This window comes from Liolophura sinensis, chromosome 8 (genome assembly GCF_032854445.1).
Source record: "Liolophura sinensis isolate JHLJ2023 chromosome 8, CUHK_Ljap_v2, whole genome shotgun sequence".
Taxonomy (NCBI): Eukaryota; Metazoa; Mollusca; class Polyplacophora; order Chitonida; family Chitonidae; genus Liolophura; species Liolophura sinensis.
In genome coordinates this window covers 57,569,957-57,597,304 of record NC_088302.1, presented here as the reverse complement: position 1 = coordinate 57,597,304, position 27,348 = coordinate 57,569,957, and the positions used below count along the sequence as shown (strand labels likewise).

The window sequence follows — 27,348 nt, the reverse complement described above, 5'->3', positions numbered from 1 at the left end:
TTGGATTACTGTGGAGTTGGGTTTGACCATTATCCAATGAAAAACAGGTTTATGAAGGACAAATACTGTCAATCTGACCCTAGCTTCCGGTTTGTCAACACGTTGTTGAACTTAAAAGCTAAAACCCCAGAATTTTGAGTTGAAAATGCCCGTGCTTGAAATCAAAACATCGCGGTATCTGTTTTTCAAGCAAAAGTGATTACGCTGCCTTGGTTGGCACCATGGAGAATATAGTTCAAGAGTTGAAAGGCATGAGTGTGGATGCTTTGCGCAGCCGTTTGCGAAGTTACGGTGAAGACGTTGGTCCCATTACAAATTCGACAAAGTTTCTGTTCGTTAAAAAATTAGCTAAGAAACTTTATCAGGAAAGATATCCTAGCCATTTCCCTCCAGATAACACGGAAGTAGAGCCAAATCGCTCTTCGGCCGGTCCAGATAAGAAAAGCGCGTTGGTGACGTCCAAGTCCCCTGTTCAAGGTGTTTCAAATGTTGCTCACACATACTATGGGATTTGTCTCCCCGAAGATTTACAAGATGACCGAAGCTTGAGAGGTAATTGACTGGGTGATCATTTAACAATGTATGATTATCAGAATAGACTGTATATTTTAACCTCAAATTTGAACATTCTTTTAGAATTGAAGAGTGTAATTTTTCCAAACAGTTTTAAAATTGCCTCCAGAATAGCAGAGATTGTCTGGTCTTGAAACGGAATTTTTTGACCTTCTCAGAGCACATTGATTTCACACTTCTAGTTGTTCTGGAGAGGTACTGCAGAACCAGAATAGAGTCCTATTGGAACACACTGTGTCTGTGCTGGCGGAAAAGTAGTACTTTTCCATTTGAGCATTTGTTCCTGTCTTGCTTTTTATATTTACCATGTAAAGTTGTGTGGTAAAGGGAAGGGGAGATTTTACCTTGCAAATCTGACCTTCTAGAATATGTGGAGTGCTTATTCACTTCTATGAATGGCAGGGACTCTGACTGAAGGTTGAGCACCCATGATTGTGGCATATCCAATTATGTCTCATCCCACGAGACAGTGTATACGCAGACTAGGAGAGGTGGTGAGTTTGATTGTGTTGAGTGAGAACGCAGGTGGGAGTTTGAAATCAGTGCCATGTATTTTGAGAGACATGGATGGACTGCCGGACTCTGAATATTAAAAATAAGTGGCACTGATTTTGTCTAGACAGATTAATCTTAACATGTACATTCACATTTATGTGTATACTTGAACAGATGCCCAGCTGGTGTTTACAGACAAGACAGCTGCTCTGAAAGCTGTCAAAGCATACAAAGGGTCACGGTTCAAAACCTTTAAAAGTCTTTCAGAGGCGGAGAAGTTTTCCCACTCAAAAATTGAAATCTGCTCCCCGCTTAAATCTGCTGTGGTAAGTACATGAAGAGTAGCCTAGGGTTTGTCTGTTGAGTAGTGCATTGTATAACTGAGATATTTGATTGTGTTACATTACTTCAGTGTAAGTCTAAATGACAAGGACGGAGACGGTATTAATTGCTTCTATAGACTGACAGAAAAATATTGCAGTATATTAAAAGCACTATTCATGCACATTACTGAAACAAATGTTTCTTTCATTTCCACTTTTGCTTGGTGTGATGTCAAGCCAGAGCACATTGTGTCACTCATCACTGCTACATAAGCACTCATTACACATACTTTCAATCGCTCTTGCCATTCCAGCATGATTGTTTGACTCGATGTCATATCTGCTTGATTCATCTGCATGTAAAGAGTATTATGTCTCAGCAGGAAAAATTTGTGCAAACTGATTTTTTTTGAGTGTTTTTACTGTTATTCAGCCAGAAATACCTTTTCCTTCATATCGTTTAATATTAGTTCCTTTTAGAACTTGAGTTGGTGCAGTTTAATACAGTTGCAATCACATAGTGTACATCATTCATGGTTGTGCTTTATATGACTGTTGTAGTCTGAATTTAGTCAAGTGCCTTCCTCGGAAGGCATTGCCTTTAAAGCCCCCAAAATGCCTGAGTTAGTTGCTCTCAGAAAGTTAATAGAGAAAGGGGATGAGGAAAGCTTCCGAGAGACTGTGTGGACCAACCCTCGTTATCTCATCAGCAGTGGGGACACACCTGTTATTTTACAGGTAAGTCTTATATGTGTTCTTCAGGCATTGCTTACTCATCCAGAACTGAACTAATTTAATACAAAAATAGTATTTTGCACGTTGTTCATGCGATCAACAGCATTACAGTTTTTTGATAGCAACAACTCTGGGCTTGAACTTTGATATCCATACCAGTCCAGTATAAGGTTGTAAACTTTTCTTTAAAATTGCCAGGATACTCACGTAGTTGTTATGAGTTTAATTTTATTTTCTCCATTTCTGTATTTTAGGAAGGTTTTCGCTATAATGCCCTACATGTGGCAGCCAAGAGTAACCAACCCATTATGTGTCGCCTAATTATAGACACCATTCAGAACAGTGGCTTCCTCAAGACTCTCTATCCCATGGACTCGGAGATGACCTGTAACAACCGCATCAAGTTTATCACCGATCTCTACCTGAACATGCCTGACAAAGGGGTGGGTCTTTGTTGATGTCACACCAAATAATTGGTTATTACTTCTATTATGGATGTACTACAGAGGTAGTTCAGTACATACGCACATTTACATGTGGTTCACAGGTACTTCAGTGCATACGTACATCTACATGTGCTTTAGAGGTAGTTCAGTACATACATACATCTACATGTGCTTCAAAGGTAGTTCAGCGGGTAAGTACATGTGGATGTGCTTCACAGGTAGTTCAGAGCAAACGTACATCTACATGTGCTTCACAGGTAGTTCAGAGGATACGTACATCTCCATGTGCTTCACAGGTAGTTCAGAGCATACGTACATCTACATGTGCTTCACAGGTAGTTCAGTGCATACGTACATCTCCATGTGCTTCACAGGTAGTTCAGAGCATACATACATCTACATGTGCTTCACAGGTAGTTCAGAGCATACGTACATCTCCATGTGCTTCACAGGTAGTTCAGTACATACGTACATCTACGTGTGCTTCACAGGTCAGGGCCTAATCCAGCCCTTCTCAGCGTCTGATTACCGGACGCTGCCGTTCCCTCGAAATGCCCTTTGCGTCAAATAAAAAAAACAAAAACAAAACAAAAACAGCCCGAACTCATTATAAGATTTGGATTATTTACTTAGTTGCTATGCCTCGACTAGCCATTCACTACATTAGTTTTGGCAGATACAATTTCTGTAGGGCGAAAGCAAAATTGGCGTACCTTCACCACAGTGGCAAAAGCAATGGATGCCTTTCAGCTTCAGTTGTTTAGGTTTAAAGTTCGTAAATTCACTCAAATTTAAGGTTGGATCCAGAATCAAGAAGGAATATTTGACTTCAGTGTGAAAGAACTTGGTTATGAAAACAACAAAGTTTTTAAAGAGCATTTAAAATATGTCCTGAAGCAGGTGACGAAAATTGGACCCGCTATAATTTAATTAGCATTCAGATTATGCGGTCCAGGAATTACTTTTTTCAATTTACTTCAAGAAAAAAGATGCTGACCAACCGACCTGGCTTCAAAAAACAGTGTTTGTTACACACAGAAAACGACTTTTTAATGATACAGTGTGATGATCAGATGCACATGTCATCCCAGATGGCAGAGTTCTCTACATATCTGTAAATACAAGGCATCCTTAGTCTGAATTTTCGGGCTGAGTTGTGGTGTGCACGTGGGGTGGAGGTCAACCGTAGGAAACCGTAGGTAATTCAGAGCATATGTACATCTACATATGCCTCACAGGTAGTTCAGTACATACATACATCTGCATGTGCTTCACAGGTAGTTCAGAGCATACGTACATTTACATGTGTTTCACAGGTAGTTAAGAGCATACATACATAGATCTACATTTGCTTCACAGGTAGTTCAGAGCATATGTACATTTACATGTGCTTCACAGGTTGTTCAGAGCATACTTACATCTACATGTACATGTGCTTCACAGGCAGGTCAGTGCATACGTACATCTACATGTGCTTCACAGGTAGTTCAGCACGTACGTACATCTCCATGTGCTTCACAGGTAGTTCAGTGCATACATACATCTACATGTGCTTCACAGGTAGTTCAGCACGTACGTACATCTACGTGTGCTTCACAGGTAGTTCAGTGCATACATACATCTACATGTGCTTCACAGGTAGTTCAGTGCATACGTACATCTACATGTGCTTCACAGGTAGTTCAGCACATACGTACATCTACATGTGCTTCACAGGTAGTTCAGCACGTACGTACATCTACATGTGCTTCACAGGTAGTTCAGCACGTACGTACATCTACATGTGCTTCACAGGTAGTTCAGCACGTACGTACATCTACATGTGTTTGTATTACCCTATTTCTTCTCATTTTTGCGACACCTGGTCTGCTCATTTTTGCCAGTATATATGTAATTGTAGCAGGAATATTGAGTTTCTTTTTTTTCACATGGTTAGACCATCTAATGAACAACATACTCATATCTTTACTTTTCAAAAAGGCTGGTAAAGAAATCTTCTACTTTCAACACTACTAATATGTCTTGAAACTTACAACAACTAGGGTACTTGCTCAGCTTTCTTCTGTTGTCTTCTGTGTGAATCTGTTTTTACTTATTAGAGAAATAGAATCATGATTCAAGGTTACGTACAATAGATGTTCTTTATAATTTGTGTTTAAATGCCACAGTTTTTGCATTATTTCTGAAATCTTTGTCTCTTGTCTAGTTTTGTGAGAGCCCGTTACATTTTGCTTGTAAGTTCGGCTATGCGGAGGTGGTGGAGGTGTTTGCCTCTCATCCCAGCACAGACAGAAAACGGGTGAACAAGCATGGCGAGACTCCTAGTCAGGTGAGACAGATACAGAATCCTAGCTGCTTGATTAACTCCCCGCTTGGCTGCTCCAAATGTCTCTTCCTTCTGAGTTTTGTTCCTGTGTGAGATTTGTGTTGTAGTTTCTGTATTATTAAGTCTTATTACTGAGAAACTATTCATCTTAAAGCAATCCAGTTGTCTGGCAGTGGAGATAAAGATCCCAGGGTAAAGCTCAAGTCACTTGTGACTACTGACATGTAGCTGTTGCCTTGATAGCAGCTCAAGATATGGTTGTCATATGCATAATCTGTAGGGAATTCTGCCTTATTTTTGTCTGTCAGTAACTACATACAGGTAAGTGTGCAGTGTAGTCTACTGTACCTGTGTTGGAAACAGGTAGTTCAGTGCATACGTACATCTCCATGTGCTTCACAGGTAGTTCAGCACATACGTACATCTCCATGTGCTTCACAGGTAGTTCAGTACATACGTACATCTACATGTGCTTCACAGGTCAGGGCCTAATCCAGCCCTTCTCAGCGTCTGATTACCGGACGCTGCCGTTCCCTTGAAGTGCCCTTTGCGTCAAATAAAAAAAACAAAACAAAAACAAAACAAAAACAGCCCGAACTCATTATAAGATTTGGATTATTTACTTAGTTGCTATGCCTCGACTAGCCATTCAATACATTAGTTTTGGCAGATACAATTTCTGTAGGGCGAAAGCAAAATTGGCGTACCTTCACCACAGTGGCAAAAGCAATGGATGCCTTTCAGCTTCAGTTGTTTAGGTTTAAAGTTCGTAAATTCACTCAAATTTAAGGTTGGATCCAGAATCAAGAAGGAATATTTGACTTCAGTGTGAAAGAACTTGGTTATGAAAACAACAAAGTTTTTAAAGAGTGAACAAGGTTTGCTGTCTCTTGTTAGTCAGTACCTCATGTACAGGTTGGCTATCTGTGTCAGTCAGTACTTCATCTAGAGGTTGGCTGTCTGCGTCAGTCAGTAAACCATGGACAGGTTGGCTGGCTGTGTCAATCGGTCCCTCATGTACAGGTTTGCTGTCTGTGCCAGTCAGTACCTCATGTACAGGTTGGTTGTCTATGTTAGTCAGTACCTTATGTAGAGGTTTGCTGTCTGTATCAGTCAGTGCCTCATGTACAGGTTTGCTGTCTGTGTCAGTCAGTGCCTCATGTACAGGTTGGTTGTCTGTGTTAGTACCTTATGTAGAGGTTTGCTGTCTGTATCAGTCAGTGCCTCATGTACAGGTTTGCTGTCTGTGTCAGTCAGTGCCTCATGTACATGTTGGCTGTCTGTGTCAGTCAGTGCCTCATATCAGACAGACAACAGCTGAGTGTATAGGCTTACACATGTACAGGGTATGCTGCCTTATCTGTCCCAGACAACAGCTGATTGTATAGGCTTACACATGTACAGGGTATGGTGTCTTATCTGTACCAAACAGCAGATGTGTGTATAGGTTTACACATGTACAGGGTATGGTGTCTTATCTGTACCAAACAGCAGATGTGTGTATAGGTTTACACATTGTCAGGGTATGCTGTCTTATCTGTCCCAGACAGCAGCTGTGTGTATAGGCTTACACATGTACAGGGTATGCTGCCTTATCTGTACCAGACAGCAGCTGTGTGTATAGGTTTACACATGTGCAGGGTATGCTGTCTTATCTGTCCCAGACAGCAGCTGTGTGTATAGGCTTACACATGTACAGGGTATGCTGCCTTATCTGTCCCAGACAGCAGCTGTGTGTATAGGCTTACACATGTACAGGGTATGCTGTCTTATCTGTACCAAACAGCAGCTACATGTATTTGTGGGTTTACACAAGTACTGGGGGCAGACACTGGGTACAGGTACAGGTATTGGGTACAGGTACAGATACAGGGTAGAGGTATAGGGCATAGGTATAGAGTACAGGTGCTGGGTATAGGTACAGGTACTGAGCAGAGGTACAGGCACTGGGCACAGGTGCTGGGTACAGGTACATGTTCTGGATACATCTACAGGATCGAGGTATAGGGTACAGGTTCTAGGTACAGGTACTGGGCACAGGTGCTAGGTACAGGTACATGTACTGGGCACAGGTATAGGGTACAGGTGCTGGGTACAGGTATATGTACTGGGTAAAGGTACAGGTACTGGTAATGGGTACAGATACAGGGTAATCAAAGAAGCCTAATATTCAGGTGATACCGCTTGGTGATATCTGTATTGTTGTTGCAGGTTGTCTGTTCTCGTTGCTCATCTCCATGTAAAAGTTTGAGTGAAAGAATCCAAAGCTTGCTTGAAGGTGAGTCAGGTGACAAAAACGCTTACTCCTGTATGATTGAAAGTTAGTTAGTAACTTGCTTGTGATGGGTGGTTTATTCCTGGGCAGTCCAGTTTCTTCCATGAGGCAGATTGTTATTGCAGTCTTGAGGATGATGTTAACCAACAGTGAGAGAATGTGAAGTACCAGTATTGGATAGTTCCATTATGTGTCATGTGTCAAAGAAATACATTGGTGAAAGGTACTGCTATGTTTGCTGGGTGTTTGGAATCATACAAGAATAATTCCGTTTTCCTGAATTTACGCTTATAAGGCACCATGCGATTTGTCAATTTTTGTGTTTATACTCCGACAAGCAGAAAAAAGTGAAGCCACCCCCACAAAGGACTGCTTTTTCTGAGAATGGATTTGAAAGAGACTGAGGGCACATCATGTAAAATGACAAAACAGAACACTACAAATACATCGACATTCATCTGTATTATGTGTATATTCACATTCTTAACAGCAGTGAGTGAGGGAGTGCTTGGTGTTTAACGTCGTGCTCCACAATTCCTCGGTCATATGACGACAAAAGAATCCTTAGGGTGTATGTAATATATCTCCTTGCTGCAGGACGGATTTCCACCGCTCTTTTATCTAGTGCTGGTTCATTGAAACGACTTAACGAAAGCAAGTAAGCCACCCCACCCGAGCCATTATACTGATACGGGTCAACCAGTCATTGCACTATCCCCTTCATGCTGAACGCCAAGCGAGGAAGTTACAACTTCCTCTTTTGAAGTTGTAGGTGTGACTCGACCCAGGATTGATCCTGGATCTGCCGCTCCCGAACATTCATAACAGGAGCATCAGTACAAATTCTGTGGATAGTCTAGGATGAATTAAGACTGTTAAACAGTAATGCCTACCTCAGTATATGAGCTGGATCACAAACAAGCACAGATATACTGGGTCAGGGAATGTAATTGCATAGGCAAAAACAAGCCAGTTTGATCAAAATTGCTTTTCCAAAGTGTTTAAAATACACACTGTTGCTCTTGGATAGCCAGTATGTTTGAAATACACGCTGTTGTTCTTGGATAGCCAGTATGTTTGAAATACTAATACTACACATGTTTTGCAACTGACATGACGAAGTGACTTGTGTAGCCTACACACTCCCACATATCCTTGGCTTGCAACAACAGTAGCACTAGTCCGTCATAAACAGCGCAAGGGCATTGTCTCCTAGAAAATATGTCGCACAAAATAAATTCAACTCCTTCTGCATCTTCTGTGCCCAAAATTGCCTGCCTTGGACTTCACCTCTAAATGTTCAGTTATTCACAATTCTTTTTGAAATGACCCACAGATGCAAGCTTTGCCTCGTCATTTCGCTTACAGGGCATGTGACGTTGCTTAGTAACTTAGAACTTTGATCACAAATTTCACGGGCCCAAGGAATCTCATTCATACAGTGTGTATTCTGGAGCCGGCCGCGTTCCCTTCTTCAGAACAATCAACTAACATTTCTCACAGTTTTGAATGAAACTAAAACATTAGATAACATCCTTTTATTCCTTAAATTAAATTAAATTAAATTATTATGATTGACTGTAATATTTTTTAGGTATATTGGGGTATACACAAAAAAACGCTGTGCAAACTTTTTTCTTGAACCGCTACGCAGATTCATGCAGTTTACACTGTGGATTTTTGTTTATATCCCAGTTAACTTGAAAAATATTAGTCAATCCTTTATTATTTCACCTTGTTATATTTTAGATGTGGTTTATTGGTGGAGGGTGCCTGTAGCTCAGTTGCATTGTGCTGCAGAAAATAATGCGGACGAGAGGGAAGTAAATATTTGGTTTGATATTAAAGAAGATTATGCGTCGTATATTGAAACCTGCCAGAGTGTTCCAAAAGGCCCTATTGAATTGATTGAAATTTGTGTTTTGTTATGGACTTGTTTTGTGTTGATGGGATTGAAACTTGTGGTTTGTTATAGGCTTGTGTTTTGTGTTGATGGGATTGAAACTTGTATTTTGTTATAGACTTGTGTTTTGTGTTGACGAGAATGAAACTTGTGTTTTGTTATGGACTTGTGTTTTGTGTTGATGGGATTGAAACTTGTATGTTGTGATAGACTTGTGTTTTGTGTTGATGGGATTGAAACTTGTATTTTGTTATGGACTTGTGTTTTGTGTTGATGGGAATGAAACTTGTGTTTTGTTATGGGCTTGTATTTTGTGTTGATGTGATTGAAACTTGTGTTTTGTTATGGACTTCTATTTTGTGTTGATGGGAATGGAACTTGTGTTTTGTGACAGACTTGTGTTTTGTGTTAATGGGATTGAAACTTGTGGTTTGTGACAGACTTGTGTTTTGTGTTGGTGGGATTGAAACTTGTATTTTGTGACAGACTTGTGTTTTGTGTTGACGGGAATGAAACTTGTGTTTTGTGACAGACTTGTATTTTGTGTTGATGGGATTGAAACTTACAGATGTTTTGTTACAGATTCGTGTTTTGTCCCACTCTTGAGATCGGATGACAACTGTTCCCAGCCTGTGATTGGTGAACCTTGGTCACCTGAGTCTGCACAGAGAAGTGTGCTTGCGCCGACAGCCTCCTCACAAAGCCCCAGGGACCCCCAGCTAGTTGTACGAGCCTACGCTGGACCTATGTCCCCTGCAGTGGTAACATCCATACACTTATGCTTCATCATTTCGAACATGAGCAAAAGCAGTGTAGCTTCCATGCATGACTGCTCATCTTTTCACTGAAGTAATGTTCTCAAAAATGTCTTCTTTCTGGTGAACATAAAGAAACAGTGGTGATGTTAGCTTAGTTCCTAAACACTGTCAGTATGGCCAAAAAGCCCCCATAGAATTCAAACAAGTAAATTACCTTAACTCCCTTTAAAAACTGTAAAAAGATATATGAAAGTATTTTTATAGTTATACTTTTCAGTTGACTGTCTGATAAAGCTTACCTCGTATTTTCACTTACTTAGTTAATTTTATTGTGAAAGTGTAGTGTACTGACATGAATATCTATTGTTAAATGTAATCTTTTAATCCAACTGACATGTAGCAACCCAACTGACTGTACATGTAGTGTTTCACAAGGGGAACAACCCAACTGACTGTACATGTAGCGTTTCACAAGAGGAACCACCCAACTGACTGTACATGTAGTGTTTCACAAGGGGAGCAACCCAACTGACTGTACATGTAGTGTTTCATAGGGGGAGCAATCCAACTGACTGTACATGTAGTGTTTCACAGGGGAGCAATCCAACTGACAGTACATGTCTCGTTTCACAAGGGGAGCAATCCAACTGACTGTACATATAGTGTTTCACAAGGGGAGCAATCCAACTGACTTTACATGTAGTGTTTCACAAGGGGAGCAGTCCAACTGACAGTACATGTCGCATTTCATAAGGGGAGCAACCCAACTGACTGTACATAGTGTTTCACAAGGGGAGCAATCCAACTGACTGTACATGTAGTGTGTCACAAGGGGAGCAACCCAACTGACTGTACATGTAGTGTTTCACAGGGGGAGCAATCCAACTGACTTTACATGTAGTGTTTCACAAGGGGAGCAATCCAACTGACTTTACATGTAGTGTTTCACAAGGGGAGCAATCCAACTGACTTTACATGTAGTGTTTCACAAGGGGGGCAATCCAACTGACTTTACATGTAGTGTTTCACAAGGGGAGCAATCCAACTGACTTTACATGTAGTGTTTCACAAGGGGAGCAGTCGAACTGACCTCCACATACTCTCCACACTCCACCACTCTCTCCACATGCTGTTCTTATTCTTCCATGTACTCTACACTTTCTTAGGGATTTGTCCACATACTGTTCATGTCACTCAGTATACTGTCCACATTCCACTGTATACTCGCAACTTTCTTCCACGTACTGGAATGTATTGGTTAATATTTTTTTCGTCTCTGTTATATCAGGCTGACACATTTCACCGCCACTGGGTAACTCCGCCGTCGGGTAGTCCTGATCATGTGAAAAGGCGACTGTCAGAGATCCGCCGCGAGGACTGTGACAAGGGCATTGAGAGGATAGGCAGGTGTGTGTTGTGTGACTAGGGCATTGAGCAGACATGCAGGTGTGTGTGATGTGACAAGGGCATTGAGCAGACAGACAGGTGTATGTGATGTGACAAGGGCATTGAGCAGACATGCAGGTGTGTGTGGTGTGACAAGGGTATTGAGCAGACAGGCAGGTGTGTGTGATGTGACAAGGGCATTGAGCAGATAGGCAGGTGTATGTTTTGTGACAAAGGCATTGAGCAGACATGCAGGTGTGTGTGGTGTGACAATGGTATTGAGCAGACATGCAGATGTGTGTGGTGTGACAAGGGCATTGAGCAGATAGGCAGTTGTGTGTTGTGTGACTAGGGCATTGAGCAGACATGCAGGTGTGTGTGGTGTGATAAGGGTAATGAGCAGACAGACAGGTGTGTGGTGTGACAAGGGTATTGAGCAGACATGCAGGTGTGTGTGGTGTGACAATGGTATTGAGCAGACAGGCAGGTGTGTGTGGGTTGACAAGGGTATTGAGCAGACAAGCAGGTGTGTGTGGTGTGACAATGGTAATGAGCAGACAGGCAGGTGTGTGTGGTGTGACAAGGGTATTGAGCAGACAGGCAGGTGTGTGGTGTGACAAGGGTATTGAGAACATGGATGGGCAGCAGTATGTCATCTTGGAGTCCACACTGTGTATACATGTATGGATGTTAAACCATGTCTACATCATTACATGTATCTGCTTGTACATTGACTGTAGACTGCACTGCAATACTTGAATGGTTGGTCTAGACTTGTGACCTCTTTTTGGTGTCAGGAGGTGAAGTAGACAGAGGCCTTTGAAGGCATTTCTGAGGTGGCCAAAATTGTCACTGTTTTACTATGCATCATTATTGTGAAGCACAATACTTAAAATACCAGGTAAATGATGTCTTTATACAATAAAATTTTAGTGTTGTCTGTTCCCCCTGTTTAGGTGCATGATACAAAATGGTCACATTTCCAGTGATTTGGCCAGTCCAAGTGCATAGAACAGAACTGAGTCACTTAATTCAGGGTTTTTGAGGGGGGGGGGGGGGGGGGGAATGTGACAGTTTCCTTCTTCAGGTGATCACAAACCACAACAATGCTCTGATTTACCGAAACTAGGTTCAGTATTACAGGTGTGCTCTTGCCACAGTCAGGAGAAAGGCATTTCGTCCACAATGTCATAGCATATTCATCTGCACACCATGCATGTAGATCCTGAAAATCTAACAATGACATTAATTCTTTGTGTGGAAATAGTGACGGAGAGGCAACCGTAAACCACTACTTGCTGATACATAAAGAAAAGCAAAGAGATGTGTTGGTTTGTCTAGCATAAAAGCAGTGTTTTGCTGCATGAGACGTGTACACAGTTACATGTAAATGATTGTCAAACTTTAAGAGGTTTGCTACTGGTATGAAATTTTTACAATTAGGTGTATTAAATTAAAGTGTCCCCAAGAGAGCCTTCTTTAAAGTCTGCCATGTCCCTAATACATCATTCTGTTCCATCATAAAGAAATCTTTTTTTTTTGAATCAGGTGGGACAAAAGCTGTTTTATTCCTTTACCTTTTTGCTCAACTCACAGACTTTTTCAAGACTGAAAACTGCCTGGTTTAGGCTTAGTAGTGCTTGGTACATCTTGTGATCAGTTGAGCCACATTCATGCAGCTAATACCTTATAATTCTCCTATTACACTGCACAATAATCAGACCTCTTTTAAACCCATGGGTTCCAGTTTATACATGTAAGTATTACTAATTTGTTCCTACAGTTCCACCTGTATCAGTTTACTGGTAATATCTACTGGTCTAGTGGTGTTACTCTTGTTATAAAAGGGGCCTCCGTGGCTCAGTTGGTTAGCGCGCTAGCACAGCATAATGACCCAGGAGTCTCTCACCAATGCGGTCGCTGTGAGTTCAAGTCCAGCTCATGCTGGCTTCCTCTCCGGCCGTATGTGGAAAGGTCTGTCAGCAACCTGCGGATGGTCGTGGGTTTCCCCCCTGGCTCTGCCCGGTTTCCACCCACCATAATGCTGGCTGCGGTCGTATAAGTGAAATATTCTTGAGCACGGCGTAAAACACCAATCAAATAAGTAAATAAATAACATGTTATAAAATGATCTGTTTGTTATTAATATGATGCTATGTTTATACTCGTAATAGCTTATCATATGATAGTAATTACTGTTTGTTACTAATATGCTGCTATGTTTGTACTTGTAACAGCTGGTCACATGATGGTAATTACAGCTTGTTGTTAATGTGCTGCTGTGTTTGTACTTGTAATGGCTTGTCATATGATGGTGATTACTATGTGTTAATATGGTGTTATGTTTATACTCGTAATAGCTTGTTACATGACAGTAATTACTGTTTGTTAATATGCTATTATGTTTATACTTGTATCAGCTCATCACATGATGGTAATCACTGTTTGTTATTAATGTGCTGCTGTGTTTGTACTTGTAATAGCTTGTCACATGATGGTAATTGCTGTTTGTTATTAATATGCTTTTATGTTTATACTCATAATAGCTTGTCACATGATGGTAATTACTGTTTGTTGTTAATATGCTGCTATGTTTATACTCGTAGTAGCTTGTCACATGATGGTAATTACAGTTTGTTACTAATATGCTGCTGTGTTTGTACTTGTAATAGTTTGTCACATGGTGGTAATTACTGTTTGTTGTTAATGTGCTGCTATGTTTTATACTCATAGTAGCTTGTCACATGACGGTAATTACCATGACCACATTATAATTAGTATGCTGCTGTGTTTGTACTTGTAATAGCTTGTCACATGAGGGTAATTACAGTTTGTTACTAATATGCTGCTGTGTTTGTACTTGTAATAGTTTGTCACATGGTGGTAATTACTGTTTGTTGTTAATGTGCTGCTATGTTTATACTCGTAGTAGCTTGTCACATGACGGTAATTACCATGACCACATTATAATTAGTATGCTGCTGTGTTTGTACTTGTAATAGCTTGTCACATGAGGGTAATTACAGTTTGTTACTAATATGCTGCTGTGTTTGTACTTGTAATAGTTTGTCACATGGTGGTAATTACTGATTGTTGTTAATGTGCTGCTATGTTTATACTCGTAGTAGCTTGTCACATGACGGTAATTACCATGACCACATTATAATTGTGCATTTCAGAAAGCTTGCTCATGACCTGAAGGTTCCCTGGGCAGAATACTGGCAGTTCCTGAAGGCTTACGTTGATCTGCGATCCAGCCAAGGCCTGAGTCTACTGAACAACCATTTACGAGGACAGTACTTGAATTTGTTCCCAGAGGAATGTGCCATAGATCAGGGCTGGTTGTTAGAGAAGGACCTAAAGAACAGCAGTCTGTGTGAGTTTGAGGAAGACAGTCCCAGTATCCTTGATTCCTCTCACGATGTTGTGTTTGGGCCATATGAGCCGTCCAGCCAGGCAGATGGACTGGCCAGACTGGACCTTAGTGTCGCGAGAGAAGAGCAAAATTATGCTAAAAAACGAGGAAGTAGATCTTCCAGCTCGTCATCGGGGTCATCAGGGTCATCGGAGTCCAACTATTCCAGCTGTAGGTCTGGCTCAGAGTCTGACGATGAGACATACCACAATACACTGTCTCAGAATACAGAGGAGATGTCTTGCAATACAGAGATGTCTCAAAATATACTGGAGATGTCTCACTATACGCAGGAGATATCTCATAATACACACGAGCTGTCTCATAATACACAGGGGATGCCTCACAATACACAGGAGATGTCTCACAACACTCAGGAGCTGGCTCATAATACACAGGAGATGTCTCACAATACACAGGAGATGTCTCACAGTACTCAGGAGATGTCTCAAGATGCACAAGAGATATCTCACAACGCACTGGAGGGGAAGGCTGGTGAACGGGAGACTGCCAATAGTGTGTCAGGAGGCATGGTCAACCTCCCTCCTTACACAGTACCGGTGTGCGGAAGCTCGCGGGGAGACAATGGGACATTCCCACCACCAGAGGGGACCCCTCAGGGTATGACAGCTGATGCCTTCACCAGATACAGAAGTGCCGCATCTAGCAGCACTGATCTGGATACTTCCCCCGAGCATACCGTGCGGCATGTAACCTCCTCTGAGACTTCCTCAGATATCAGACTTCCTTGTGTCAGTAAGGGACATGCACAGAGCACAGACAAGACACCTATGTCACCAAGTTCCATCGAAACTCTGGTGTCTTCATTGGCAGCAGATATGGAAAGTAAACTGACGATTTCTTGGGCTTTGAATGACTCAAACAGCAATGAAAATGAATCCTTTGCAAGGCTGGCAGCATTGTCAGAGCAAGGGACCAGTGATTTAGCGAAACCAGAATCATCAATACAGGTGTCCACTTCATGGGGTGATGTTAGAAGTACATGTATACCTGTTGAAAATGGTCCTGAGAAAATGGTCACAGATGCAGACGAGCAGAGAATTTTGAAACAGAGCAAATTTAGCCATCTGCCGGGTCAGAATGGCTGTATGCATTTCAGTTCAGTACAAGAGTCAAATGGAAGGCGGCTGTCAGAGTCATCAGGAGTGTCACAGGCCAGTCAACAGTGTGGTTCATCAACAGTGTCAGATAAAAGTCAAGTGTCTGGTTCATCAGCAGTGTCAGATGAAGGTCAGGTGTTCGGTTCATCAGCAGTGTCAGATAAAAGTCAGGTGTCCGGTTCATCAGCAGTGTCAGATGAAGGTCAGGTGTCCGGTTCATCAGCAGTGTCAGATGAAGGTCAGGTGTCCGGTTCATCAGCAGTGTCAGATGAAGGTCAGGTGTCTGCTTCATCAGTGTCCAGTACAGTGATGTCACATACATATACAGCTGTGCCCCCAGGAACACCTAAAACACCTGTACAAAGTCAGTCTCGTTACCCATTAAGGACATCTCAGCATTTCCCACCTCAAGTCTTCATTCAAGGGTAAGGAAATGTTAAAGTAAAAAAGCATTTCATATAGATGAAAACAATACTATTGGAGAGTTTGTACTTACATTGTAAGTATTTCTGTTTCCAGGAGGGGTGTGCATGATATTTATTGCTCTGTCTTAAGTTTTATTGTGAGTGGGTGGTATGTGCTTAGCTTGTTGTTACAAAGTAAAACAAAAAGAACAACAAAAAACACTGTCCAAATAGCATTGTTCTAGTTGTTCGAGTGAAAAGAATACATGTATACAGGCACAGTATGAAATGGCCTTATATTGTGACAATAGGGGGGATGGAGTGATGGGAGAGCACAGTCCTACAGGTGAATGTATGTGTGTAGGCCTAGGTCATGCTGTGACAGTAGAAATGGGGTGATGGCCAGGTCATGCTGTGACAATAGGGATGGGATGATGGTCTAGGTCATGCTGTGACAATAGGGATAGGGTGATGGCAGACACAGTGCTACAGGTAAATGTATGTGTGTAGGCTTAGGTCATGCTGTGACAGTAGAAATGGGGTGTAGCCAGGTCATGCTGTGACAATAGGGATAGGGTGATGGCAGACACAGTGCTACAGGTGATGATGTGTGTTTGCAGGCCTAGGTCATGCTTTGGCAATAGCGATGGGGTGATGGCAGAACACAGTGCTACAGGTGATGGTGTGTGTGTAGGCCTTGGTCACGCTGTGACAATAGAGATGGGGTAATGACAGACACAGTCCTGCAGGTGATGGTGTGTGTGTGTAGGCCTAGGTCATGCTGTGACAATAGAGATGGGGTGATGGCCTAGGTTATGCTGCGACAATAGAGATGCGGTGATGGCAGAACACAGTGCTACAGGTGATGGTGTGTGTGTGTAGGCCTGGGTCATGCTGTGACAGTAGAGATGGGGTGGTGGCAGACAAAGTCCTTCAGGTGATGGTACATGTATGTGTGTAGGCCTAGGTGATGCTGTGACAATAGAGATGGGGTGATGGCAGAACACAGTGCTACAGGTGATGGTGTGTGTGTAGGCCCAGGTCACGCTGTGACAATAGAGATGGGGTAATGACAGACACAGTCCTGCAGGTGATGGTGTGTGTGTAGCCCTACGTCACGATGTGGCAATAGAGATGAGGTGATGGCAGACACAGTGCTACAGGTGATGGTATGTGTGTAGGCCTAGGTCATGCTGTGACAATAGAGATGGGGTGATGGCCTAGGTCATGCTGTGACAATAGAGATGGGGTGATGGCCCAGGTCATGCTGTGACAATAGAGATGGGGTGATGGCCTAGGTCATGCTGTGACAATAGAGATGGGGTGATGGCCTAGGTCATGCTGTGACAGTAGAGATGGGGTGGTGGCAGACACAGTGCTGTAGGTGATGGTGTGTGTCTAGGCTGAGGTCACACTGTGACAATAGGGATAGGGTGATGGCAGACACAGTGCTATAGGTGATGGTGTGTGTGTAGGCCGAGGTCATGGTGTGACAGTAGGGATAGGGTGATGGCGGACACAGTGCTACAGGTGATGGTGTGTGTGTAGGCCTAGGTCATGCTGTGACAATAGAGATGGGGTGATGGCCTAGGTCATGCTGTGACAATAGGGATAGGGTGATGGCAGACACAGTGCTACAGGTGATGGGGTGTGTGTAGGCCTATGTCATGCTGTGACAATAGAGATGGGGTGGTGGCAGACACAGTCCTACAGGTGAATGTATGTGCGTGGGCCTAGGTCACGCTGTGACAGGAGAGATGGGGTGATGGCCTAGGTGATGCTGTGACAATAGAGATGGGGTGGTGGCAGACACAGTCCTACAGGTGATGGTGTGTGTGTAGGCCTAGGTCATGCTGTGACAATAGAGATGGGGTGATGGCCTAGGTCATGCTGTGACAATAGAGATGGGGTGATGGCCTAGGTTTTGCTGTGACATTAGAGATGGGGTGATTGCCCAGGTCATGCTGTGACAATAGAAATGTGATGATGGCCTAGGTCACGCTGTGACAATAGAGATGGGGTAATGACAGACGCAGTCCTACAAGTGATGGTGTGTGTGTAGGCCTAGGTCACGCTGTGACAATAGATATGGGGTGATGACAGACGCAGTCCTGCAGGTGATGGTGTGTGTGTAGGCCTAGGTCACGCTGCGACAATAGAGATGGGGTGATTGCAGAACACAGTCCTACAGGTGATGGTATGTTTTATAGGCCTAGGTCATGAAACTGGGAAAATGAGAGATAAAATGTGTCCTAATTGTATTGAAAGTCTTCCTTTAAATGAAAAGGCAACATAAAATGCAGTTTCTGCCATGAAGTTTTTTTTATGTAGAAAAGCAATTTCGGATTAGTTTTGATAAATTTGATAATTTTACGGAGTTGTTGTTGTTGTTGTAAAACAGAGGTCACTAAGCTAGATTTGGATGTTTTTGTTGTAGAACGGATGACACCAATCTTAGATTTGGATGTATTTGTTGTTGTAGAGTGGAGGTCACTAAAATAGGTTTGGGGGGTTTTGTTGCTGTAGAACGGAGGCCACTAAACTAGATTTGGATGTTCTTGTTGTTTTAGAACGGAGGCCACTAAACTAGATTTTGAAGTTTTTGTTGTTGTAGAATGGATGCCACTGATCTAAGATTTGGATGTTTTTGTTGTTTTAGAATGGATGCCACTAATCTAAGATTTGGATGTTTTTGTTGTTGTAGAACGGAGGCCACTAAGCTAGATTTGGATGTTTTGCGTGCGCTTGAAGATGTGCCTGTAGACCCTCAACAATTCCCTTACATCCACAGGTGGAAGAAACTGGTGATGTCATTTGATGAGGACGCAAGGCAAAGGTAATCCATAAAACATTCATAGTTCATCTTTGTCCATTTTCAAAACCTTGTAACTTTCATTAGCCCAAGAGTCGGATTGTCCGGTATCTACATGGGTACATGTTGGTCACAGTTACTCTCTGTATACTTTCAATTATTGTATGGATATGGGATTGTTATTTGAGAACAGAAGTTTCTGGTTGTCATATGAATTTTCAGTAAGTAATAATCACACTAGCAGTTTGGGATTGTACATGTAGACTGACAGAGAACTTGATATATCATTGGTTGCCTCAGTGATTCCTGTGGTTGGGGTTGTAGGGGTGGGGGGGGGGGGGGGGTGGAGATTCTGTCAGCCTTGGGCCATGTGGAATTGAGATGTATGGTTTCCTGACAACACAAAGCAGGAGTTAATACTTGATGAGGAGCAGATTAAACTGCTTGTAGATAGAGCTCTCAGGGTGTTATATGTGTTACCTGTCATAATGTTACCCTCAGGGAGAGTTTGTGCATGAGAGTGTCAGACCAACAATGTCTAACCATTTCATCTGAAGAGGTGTGTACAAATACATTTTGACTTTTGTAAGCATTGATAGTGACTTTTCCACAAATAGGACCAACGTTGTGCTGCCTGATTGGAGTGCTATGCTGGGAAAACCAGACATGACACCCCATGGGCTGACCTGGGCTTGGCCTATCGCACTGATGTATGTAGGCATTGATAATGTCTTTTCCACAAATAGGGCCACCATTGTGGTGCCTGATTAGAGTGCTGTGCTGGAACACCTAATATGACACCCCATCAGACTTTCGACCTCACATACATGTAGGCATTGATAATGAGTTATCCACAAATAGAGCAAGCGCATGGTAGTGGATTGATTGATTGATTGATTGATTGATTTTTACAACAGGTAACTTAATAAGATGAATCTCAGTTTGAGTTAGCTCTGTTAGCTCTCACTCCATTATACTACTACTAAATAAATAAATCATTTGCATACATGTAGAGGAAAGTAATGACCATTCTGGCAGGTTTATTTCTGTAAAAAATCCTAATCTATGCAGACTTTTGTGAAGGGGTGTGTTTGTTAATATATATGCCTGTCTGCTCTCATATAGGGTTTTATATAATCAGGCCAATACATTTTTTTATTTATTTAGTTGTTTGGTGTTTTACGCCATGCAGAGAAATATTTTACTTTTACAACGGCAGCCAGCATTATGGTGGGAGGGAAGCGGGCAGAGCCCGGGGGAAACCCATGGAAACCCAGAAACCCTGGGCCAATCCAATCATCTTACAGGATGCGCACAGTCCTTGAAACTCCTTGAAAAATACAATTTCATTTTCAGGTACTTGAAAGTCCTTAAAAGAGACAAATACTCCTGGAAACTCCTTGAAAATCTTAGTTTGTCCTGAACTGAAATATTGTCTGCTGACCGCTGAGTCTGTATATCGGGAACTCACTGATCATTCTCCCATAATCAGGGCTTCTGCTGGCACTCACCATTGTCGCAAATTTATAACAATTTTTTTGAAGTAACGATAAAATTTGAAAATATGCGAATGTTTTTGGCAACAAATTTTGCAGATTTTCGCAATTTTTCTTATGAAAATAATCCACTTACTTTCATTTCAAACGGCCTCATCTCGGCAAAACAACAACACAGTTGTATGATGATTACTTGACAGAAATCTACAAAGGGGGTTCAGCATTGTTGCAAGTGGACCTACATTAAATAACGCTTGAAATCATTTTTGTTAAATAACGAATGAGAATCATGGCATTTTGGAGGATGCCTTTCATCGCCAATTGTGGAAAAAAAAAATATTGTCAAGGGAAATAAATCAAGGTAAAGTTACACCTGTAAATGAAGTTACCTCCCATGAAAAATTTGACCTTTTCCACTTAATAAATTATTTTTTTGGGATCCAAAGTAAATTAAATGTTTCAGAATATGTGCCGTTAACTAAATGTGTACGCCGTCTGTTTTTCTCCTATCAGACTGTGTTACTCCAATGTACTGATCATAATGTTGCATTTATATAAACTGAATTTTCAAATTAATTTCGTAACAAATTTTTCTGATAGAAGAAAGTACATTGTACCAGGATCCTACAGATTGGTTGAAAAAAGGGTTGATTTTTTTTTTCAAAAAACAAAAATATGCTGCCAAGCATTGGTCCATTATTTTGAGGGCAATTCTTCTAAATGTAACGTTTGATAAACTCCAGATATAGCTGGAAGAGACCAAACTGATTCTAGCAGCTACACCAAGACAGATAAAATCGGATTACAGGAGACGTACAAGGGTCATGGTCGCTAAGGAAGTATGGCTAAAGAAAAATAGTATTTACTACAAAATCTGATGAGTGGATAAAGCGACTGGCTTAAAAAAAAATACTGACCCAGTGGAAGCCCTGCATAATGATATACTGTATGGTGTTCATTATTTGACTGAGCCAAGGCTGGGTCAAAGAAAGTGTCACATTACATAGGTGAGGGGCAGATATTTCTTGCAAAACCAAGCATACTATTCAATATACGTGCATGCAAATTAAAGCATCTGTAATTCAGACTTAAAATGCAGTCTATAATTTGCACCATGGTATGTTTAAACTGGTCTTGAAAATGACAAAAAACTCCTGGAAAACTCCTTGAATTTCATTTTCATATACCTGTACAAACCCTGTCTTACCTCCACACCAGAATTGTATTGGGTAAGCTCTGTATTTGCCATTTCCTATTTTATCTTAATCGCATAATGTGTGTGACTTTACTTTGGAAAGGGTACAGGCTATTTCTTTTCTTACATCAGTTGAACATCTGTTTTGTTTTCATTTTTACAGTTGGCCAACTCCTGCACGGGCCCGCTCCAGAACAGCTGTGATTGACACCCAAGATACAGCCTCTAGTCCTGTGCTTCGACTTAAGTCCCAATCATCTATGGCCTCCCCTGTCACCTCTCTGTCAGCTGATCACAACCACCAACACCTTCAGCCATCCCGCCTCGACTTGGATAGCTTCTAACAGATTCTTTGATTGGCTGACCAGGTTATATACCAGTCCTACCTGATTGGTCAGGTTCAATCTTCATTCTGTGATACAGTGGGGGAAATCCTCAGCAACCTGGAGAAGGAGTCTTTATCCAGTCTGTAGATTTGTTTCCCTTGTTCCAGTTATTATTTTTACAAATTTATCATTTGTCATGGAAATTTCATGGACATTCTCATACATTAATCATTGTTCTGGAAATCTTTAAAGTCATTTCTATTTCAGCAAAATATAAACTAGTCTTACAAAGACAATATAGTTTTTATGCTGAAAATGTGTACTTTTCTAAGGTTTTGTTTGTGTTGATTTGTATGAGTTGTTTTACGTGTACATAAAACTGTAGGCTACTCGACTACTTTGAGTCTCTCTCACTTATCTTTGTATGAATTCTTCATACTTCTGGAATGGAATGTTACAGGTACTGTTTTCTGGTACCTCATTATTTCAATGTGCTATGTACATGTATACAGAGACGTTTTGGTCTAGTGCACTTAGGTAAGGTGAAGCCGTGTCACTAAACTGACACTCACCAGATTGCAGAAATGGATAAGGATTACAGACCTGTCTGGTGGATGTGTATGACACACCTGTCTGGTGGATGTGTATGACACACCTGTCTGGTGGATATGTATGACACACCTGTCTGGAAGATATGTATAACATGCATGTAAGGTAGATGTGTATGACACACCTGTCTGATGGATGTGTGTGACACACCTGTCTGGTGGATGTGTATGACACACCTGTCTAGTGGATGTGTATGACACACCTGTATGGTACACGTATATGACACACCTGTCTGGTGGATGTGTATGACATACCTGTATGGTACACGTATATGACACACCTGTCTGGTGGATGTGTATGACATACCTGTAAGGTAGATGTGTGACACACCTGTCTAGTGGATGTGTATGACACACCTGTCTAGTGAATGTGTATGACATACAAGATGAAACACTTTTTACATTTCAAAACCTGTGTATTAAATACATGTTTGAAAACTACTGTCTCTTTTAAACATTATTCATCTATAGATGAATACATTGTCAAGCTTGACTAGGTGAAAGGACATTATGTGTTTGAAGATTATAAAACGTGTTTCACCTGTGTCATCTTACCCCTTAAGTGGGGTAGATGATCCAGTCAGTGGGTTAAGATGATCCAGTCAGTGGGGTAAGATGACCCAGTCAGTGGGGTAAGGTGATCCACTCAGTGGGATAAGATGACCAAGTCAGTGGGGTAAGATGATCCACTCAGTGGGATAAGATGACCCAGTCAGTGGGGTAAGATGATCCACTCAGTGGGGTAAGATGACCCAGTCAGTGGGGTAAGATGATCCACTCAGTGGGGTAAGATGATCCACTCAGTGGGGTAAGATGACCCAGTCAGTGAGGTAAGATGACCCACTCAGTGGGGTAAGATGACCCAGTCAGTGGGGTAAGATGATCCACTCAGTGGGATAAGATGACCCAGTCAGTGGGGTAAGATCATCCACTCAGTGGGATAAGATGACCAAGTCAGTGGGGTAAGATGATCCACTCAGTGGGGTAAGATGACCCAGTCAGTGGGGTAAGATGATCCACTCAGTGGGGTAAGATGACCCAGTCAGTGGGGTAAGATGATCCAGTCAGTGGGGTAAGATGATCCACTCAGTGGGGTAAGATGACCCAGTCAGTGGGGTAAGATGATCCACTCAGTGGGGTAAGATGACCAAGTCAGTGGGGTAGGATGACCCAGTCAGTGGGGTAAGATGGTCCAGTCAGTGGGATAAGATGATCCACTCAGTGGGGTAAGATGACCAAGTCAGTTGGGTAAGATGATCCACTCTGTGGGGTAAGATGATCCACTCAGTGGGGTAAGATGACCAAGTCAGTGGGGTAAGATGACCCAGTCAGTGGGGTAAGATGATCCACTCAGTGGGGTAAGATGACCAAGTCAGTGGGGTAAGATGAACCAATGCATAACAAACAAAAACATTTAATATTTTATTACAGAAAAAACAGCTTCTTGCAAAGGTTGAGCATAAAATTGTTACAAGAGATTCAAAAAATGGTTTGCTGGCTCATTTATAAGGTTCCATCCTATGTCTATAGTTTAACTCTTAAGTTCCCTCTTGGTTAAATATGCAGGGAAATACCTGTTGGTTTGACTTGCACAAAGAGCCAGATTGTATGATACTTGTGGGTAGCTTTTTAACAACATCCTCTCTAGGAAATGATGCTTTGTCTTCCTGGTCTATCAAAAATGTTGGCTTGTCATCAGCTGTATGAAGTAGACTTGAAACTTGAGGAGCACACCCCCTAGTTTATCAGAAGAGACATCTACTCTTGGAATGAAATGCAACTCCTTCCTCTACCCCCTCTCAACTTGACAACTACAAAGTCACCTTCATTTGTTTCATTGTCCAACTCAAGGTCATGGTCTGTGTCTATGAGATGCATTTCTTCCTCTAGTATCGTCCTCTACAACCTGAGTGCTCCTCATTTTTTGCAAAAAGGCTTTTTAGTTGTTTTGCAAGACGGTTTGGAGAGAGATTTTGCCTTGTTTCAGTTTTGCACAGGTGTATTAGTCAAGATTTTTGTCGATCCTTTGTTTTGTCCCCCTTTAGATTTTGTGGCTTGTGCTTTCAGGAATGGCAGAATGTCCGATGGTGATACACATCTAGCTAGGGCGCCAGAATGAAAGGCTGCAGGTGATGCTAAAGGACTGTCCAGACCAGAAGTTGATGTAGATGGTATTTGTGCTGCTGCAGAAATATTTTCATCAGGACAAGGGGGCATTATTGTGCTCTTCTGCAGCCCCATCTTCATTTATCACTGCACGGTTTTGTGTCAACGGCTCACTTTCGTGTCTAGCCATCAGATCTGGACGTGATCCGTCAGTGAGGAAGAAGCAAAATCTGTTTCTCTGAAAAGTGTCCGTTAAAGGGATATATCCCTGTTGAGCAGAACCAGATAGATAGTTTCTATGTCTTTGCATTAACATGGGCCTCTGTTATGGTGGATGGTAAATCATAAATGGTTGCTGTCTATTGCAAGGTTGTATGCAGTTTTGAAGGGCCCATAAACACAGCGGTCTAGGGGTTGGAGATGGTGAGATGTGTGAGGAGGTAAAGTTACCATCACTGCACCATTTTCTCTCTCTTAATCAATAGCCTCTAAAGAAATGTGCGACTCCACATTGTCAAGAATCAACAAAACTGGGCACTCTTTCGTACAACGAATGTGATGTATGAAGTGTTTCATATACTCCGAATAGAGCTCCTCATTCATCCAACCAGATCTAGTTGCCCCTACAATTGCATCGGGTGGAGCCCCGTTCAGGAAGTGATCACGAAAGTTCAGCCTGGGCAACACCAGCATATCCTCCCAGATAAGTGCTGTAAACTTGTTACTGAGATCTGAATGAGGATAGAGATGACTTTATGTCAGCATGTCATTATCCTCCTAGTAAAGTGCTGTAACTTGTCACCCAGTTCTGAATGAAGATAGAGATGACTTTGTGTCTGCAGGTACAGTGTTTATGTTTACTTAATTATCCTCCCAGATAAGTGCTGTACACATATCACCCAGACCTAAATGAGGATAGAGATGACTTTGTGTCAGCATGTCATTATCCTGCTAGTAAAGTGCTGTAAACTTGTCACCCAGTTCTGAATGAGGATAGAGATGACTTTGTGTCTGCATGTCATTATCCTCCCAGATAAGTGCTGTAAACATATCACCCTGACCTAAATGAGCATGGAGATGACTTTGTGTCTGCATGTCATTATCCTCCCAGATAAGTGCTGTACACATATCACCCAGACCTAAATGAGGATAGAGATGACTTTGTGTCTGCATGTCATTATCCTGCTAGTAAAGTGCTGTAAACTTGTCACTGAGATCTGAATGAGCATAGAGATGACTTTGTGTCTGCAGGTACAGTGTTTATGTTTACTTAATTATCCTCCCAGATAAGTGCTGTACACATATCACCCAGACCTAAATGAGGATAGAGATGACTTTGTGTCAGCATGTCATTATCCTCCTAGTAAAGTGCTGTAAACATATCACCCTGACCTAAACGAGCATAGAGATGACTTTGTGTCAGCATGTCATTATCCTCCTAGTAAAGTACTGTAAACTTGTCACCCAGTTCTGAATGAGGATAGAGATGACTTTGTGTCTGCATGTCATTATCCTGCTAGTAAAGTGCTGTAAACTTGTCACCCAGTTCTGAATGAGGATAGAGATGACTTTGTGTCTGCAGGTACAGTGTTCATGTTTACTAATTAAGTAATAGTTGTGTTATTTTCAACATGATAGTTTAGTCCTTGTGAAAATGAAAATGGGCCATGAACACTTGTGTTTGTCATAAGCCTCTTTGTCCGTGAATATTTCCTCTCTGTTTCCCTGCCAGATCTAGCCACAATAATTAACTTGCTTTTTGCCACATCACCATTATCTGACAGAAAGAGGTCACTTCAAAGTGATAATCTGACGTAGTAACATCAATTAAAGGAGAAGAAAACTTAAAAACATCTGATGGTACTGCATAATTTTGCGATTTTTCCTCGCCATAAAGCTTGAAAACGGCAAAGCTGGCATAAATCGTGAGTCCGTCGCATCCTCCATCCCTGTAATTCATGCTGGGGGTGTGTTGCGTCTCAGCCAGTGAGATTCGTTAAAACTGCCGGCTTGTTCGTGTAAACTCGGAACATATGTCCAACATTCCTGTTTTTCCGATCGTCAAGCGGAAAACGAACTGCACTGTTCGCTACCTTGAGGAAGAAGAGTTCTACTGGAAATGGACGAACTGCACTTCGGGGGTTTCCGACGGCAGTTCTCCTCCTAACACAGAAAACTAGTTCTTTAGACAAAATGGAGTCACCCACAGTGGATTTTGGCGCTGACTTCATTTATAATTTATCAACTTGAGGTACATATTAGATATTTTTTATGGCATGCACCTGCGAGGAAAAGCATACTCTTTTCAATGGTATTTGATTGATATTTAAATTTTCGTCTCCTTTAAACCTGTAATGAGGTCAAATGACATCCCATAGGTATGGGTATGTTGCAAAATGACATTTTATATTGAAAATGTAGAGTATGGCGTAAAACACCAATCAAATAAATAAATAAATAAATATAATGGTAGTATGGCAATAAACAACAATCAAATGGTAATCTGTCATATTGTGATAAGAAAATGGTAATTTGTAAAAAAAACACTTAAATGTAGGCGTAACCCAGAAATGGTATTAGAGGCAATATATGGTAAATTGTACTCTATATTCATTGGTACATGTACTCTTGACCTGCTAGCAATT

At 41.7% G+C, this 27,348-nt stretch overlaps 1 protein-coding gene across 1 annotated transcript; it reads left to right on the top strand.

Annotated features, from left to right (window-relative positions):
• The first annotated feature begins 101 nt into the window (after positions 1-101).
• On the top strand, positions 102-26,987 carry LOC135472611 (ankyrin repeat and LEM domain-containing protein 2-like). Its single transcript, XM_064752195.1, has 11 exons — positions 102-552; positions 1,243-1,394; positions 1,953-2,129; positions 2,381-2,569; positions 4,779-4,901; positions 7,110-7,176; positions 9,659-9,837; positions 11,123-11,241; positions 14,400-16,181; positions 18,865-18,996; positions 21,827-26,987. Exons 1-11 carry the CDS (start codon positions 222-224, stop codon positions 22,005-22,007), a joined length of 3,432 nt encoding a protein of 1,143 aa, XP_064608265.1. The 5' UTR covers positions 102-221; the 3' UTR covers positions 22,008-26,987.
• The last annotated feature ends 361 nt before the right edge of the window (positions 26,988-27,348 follow it).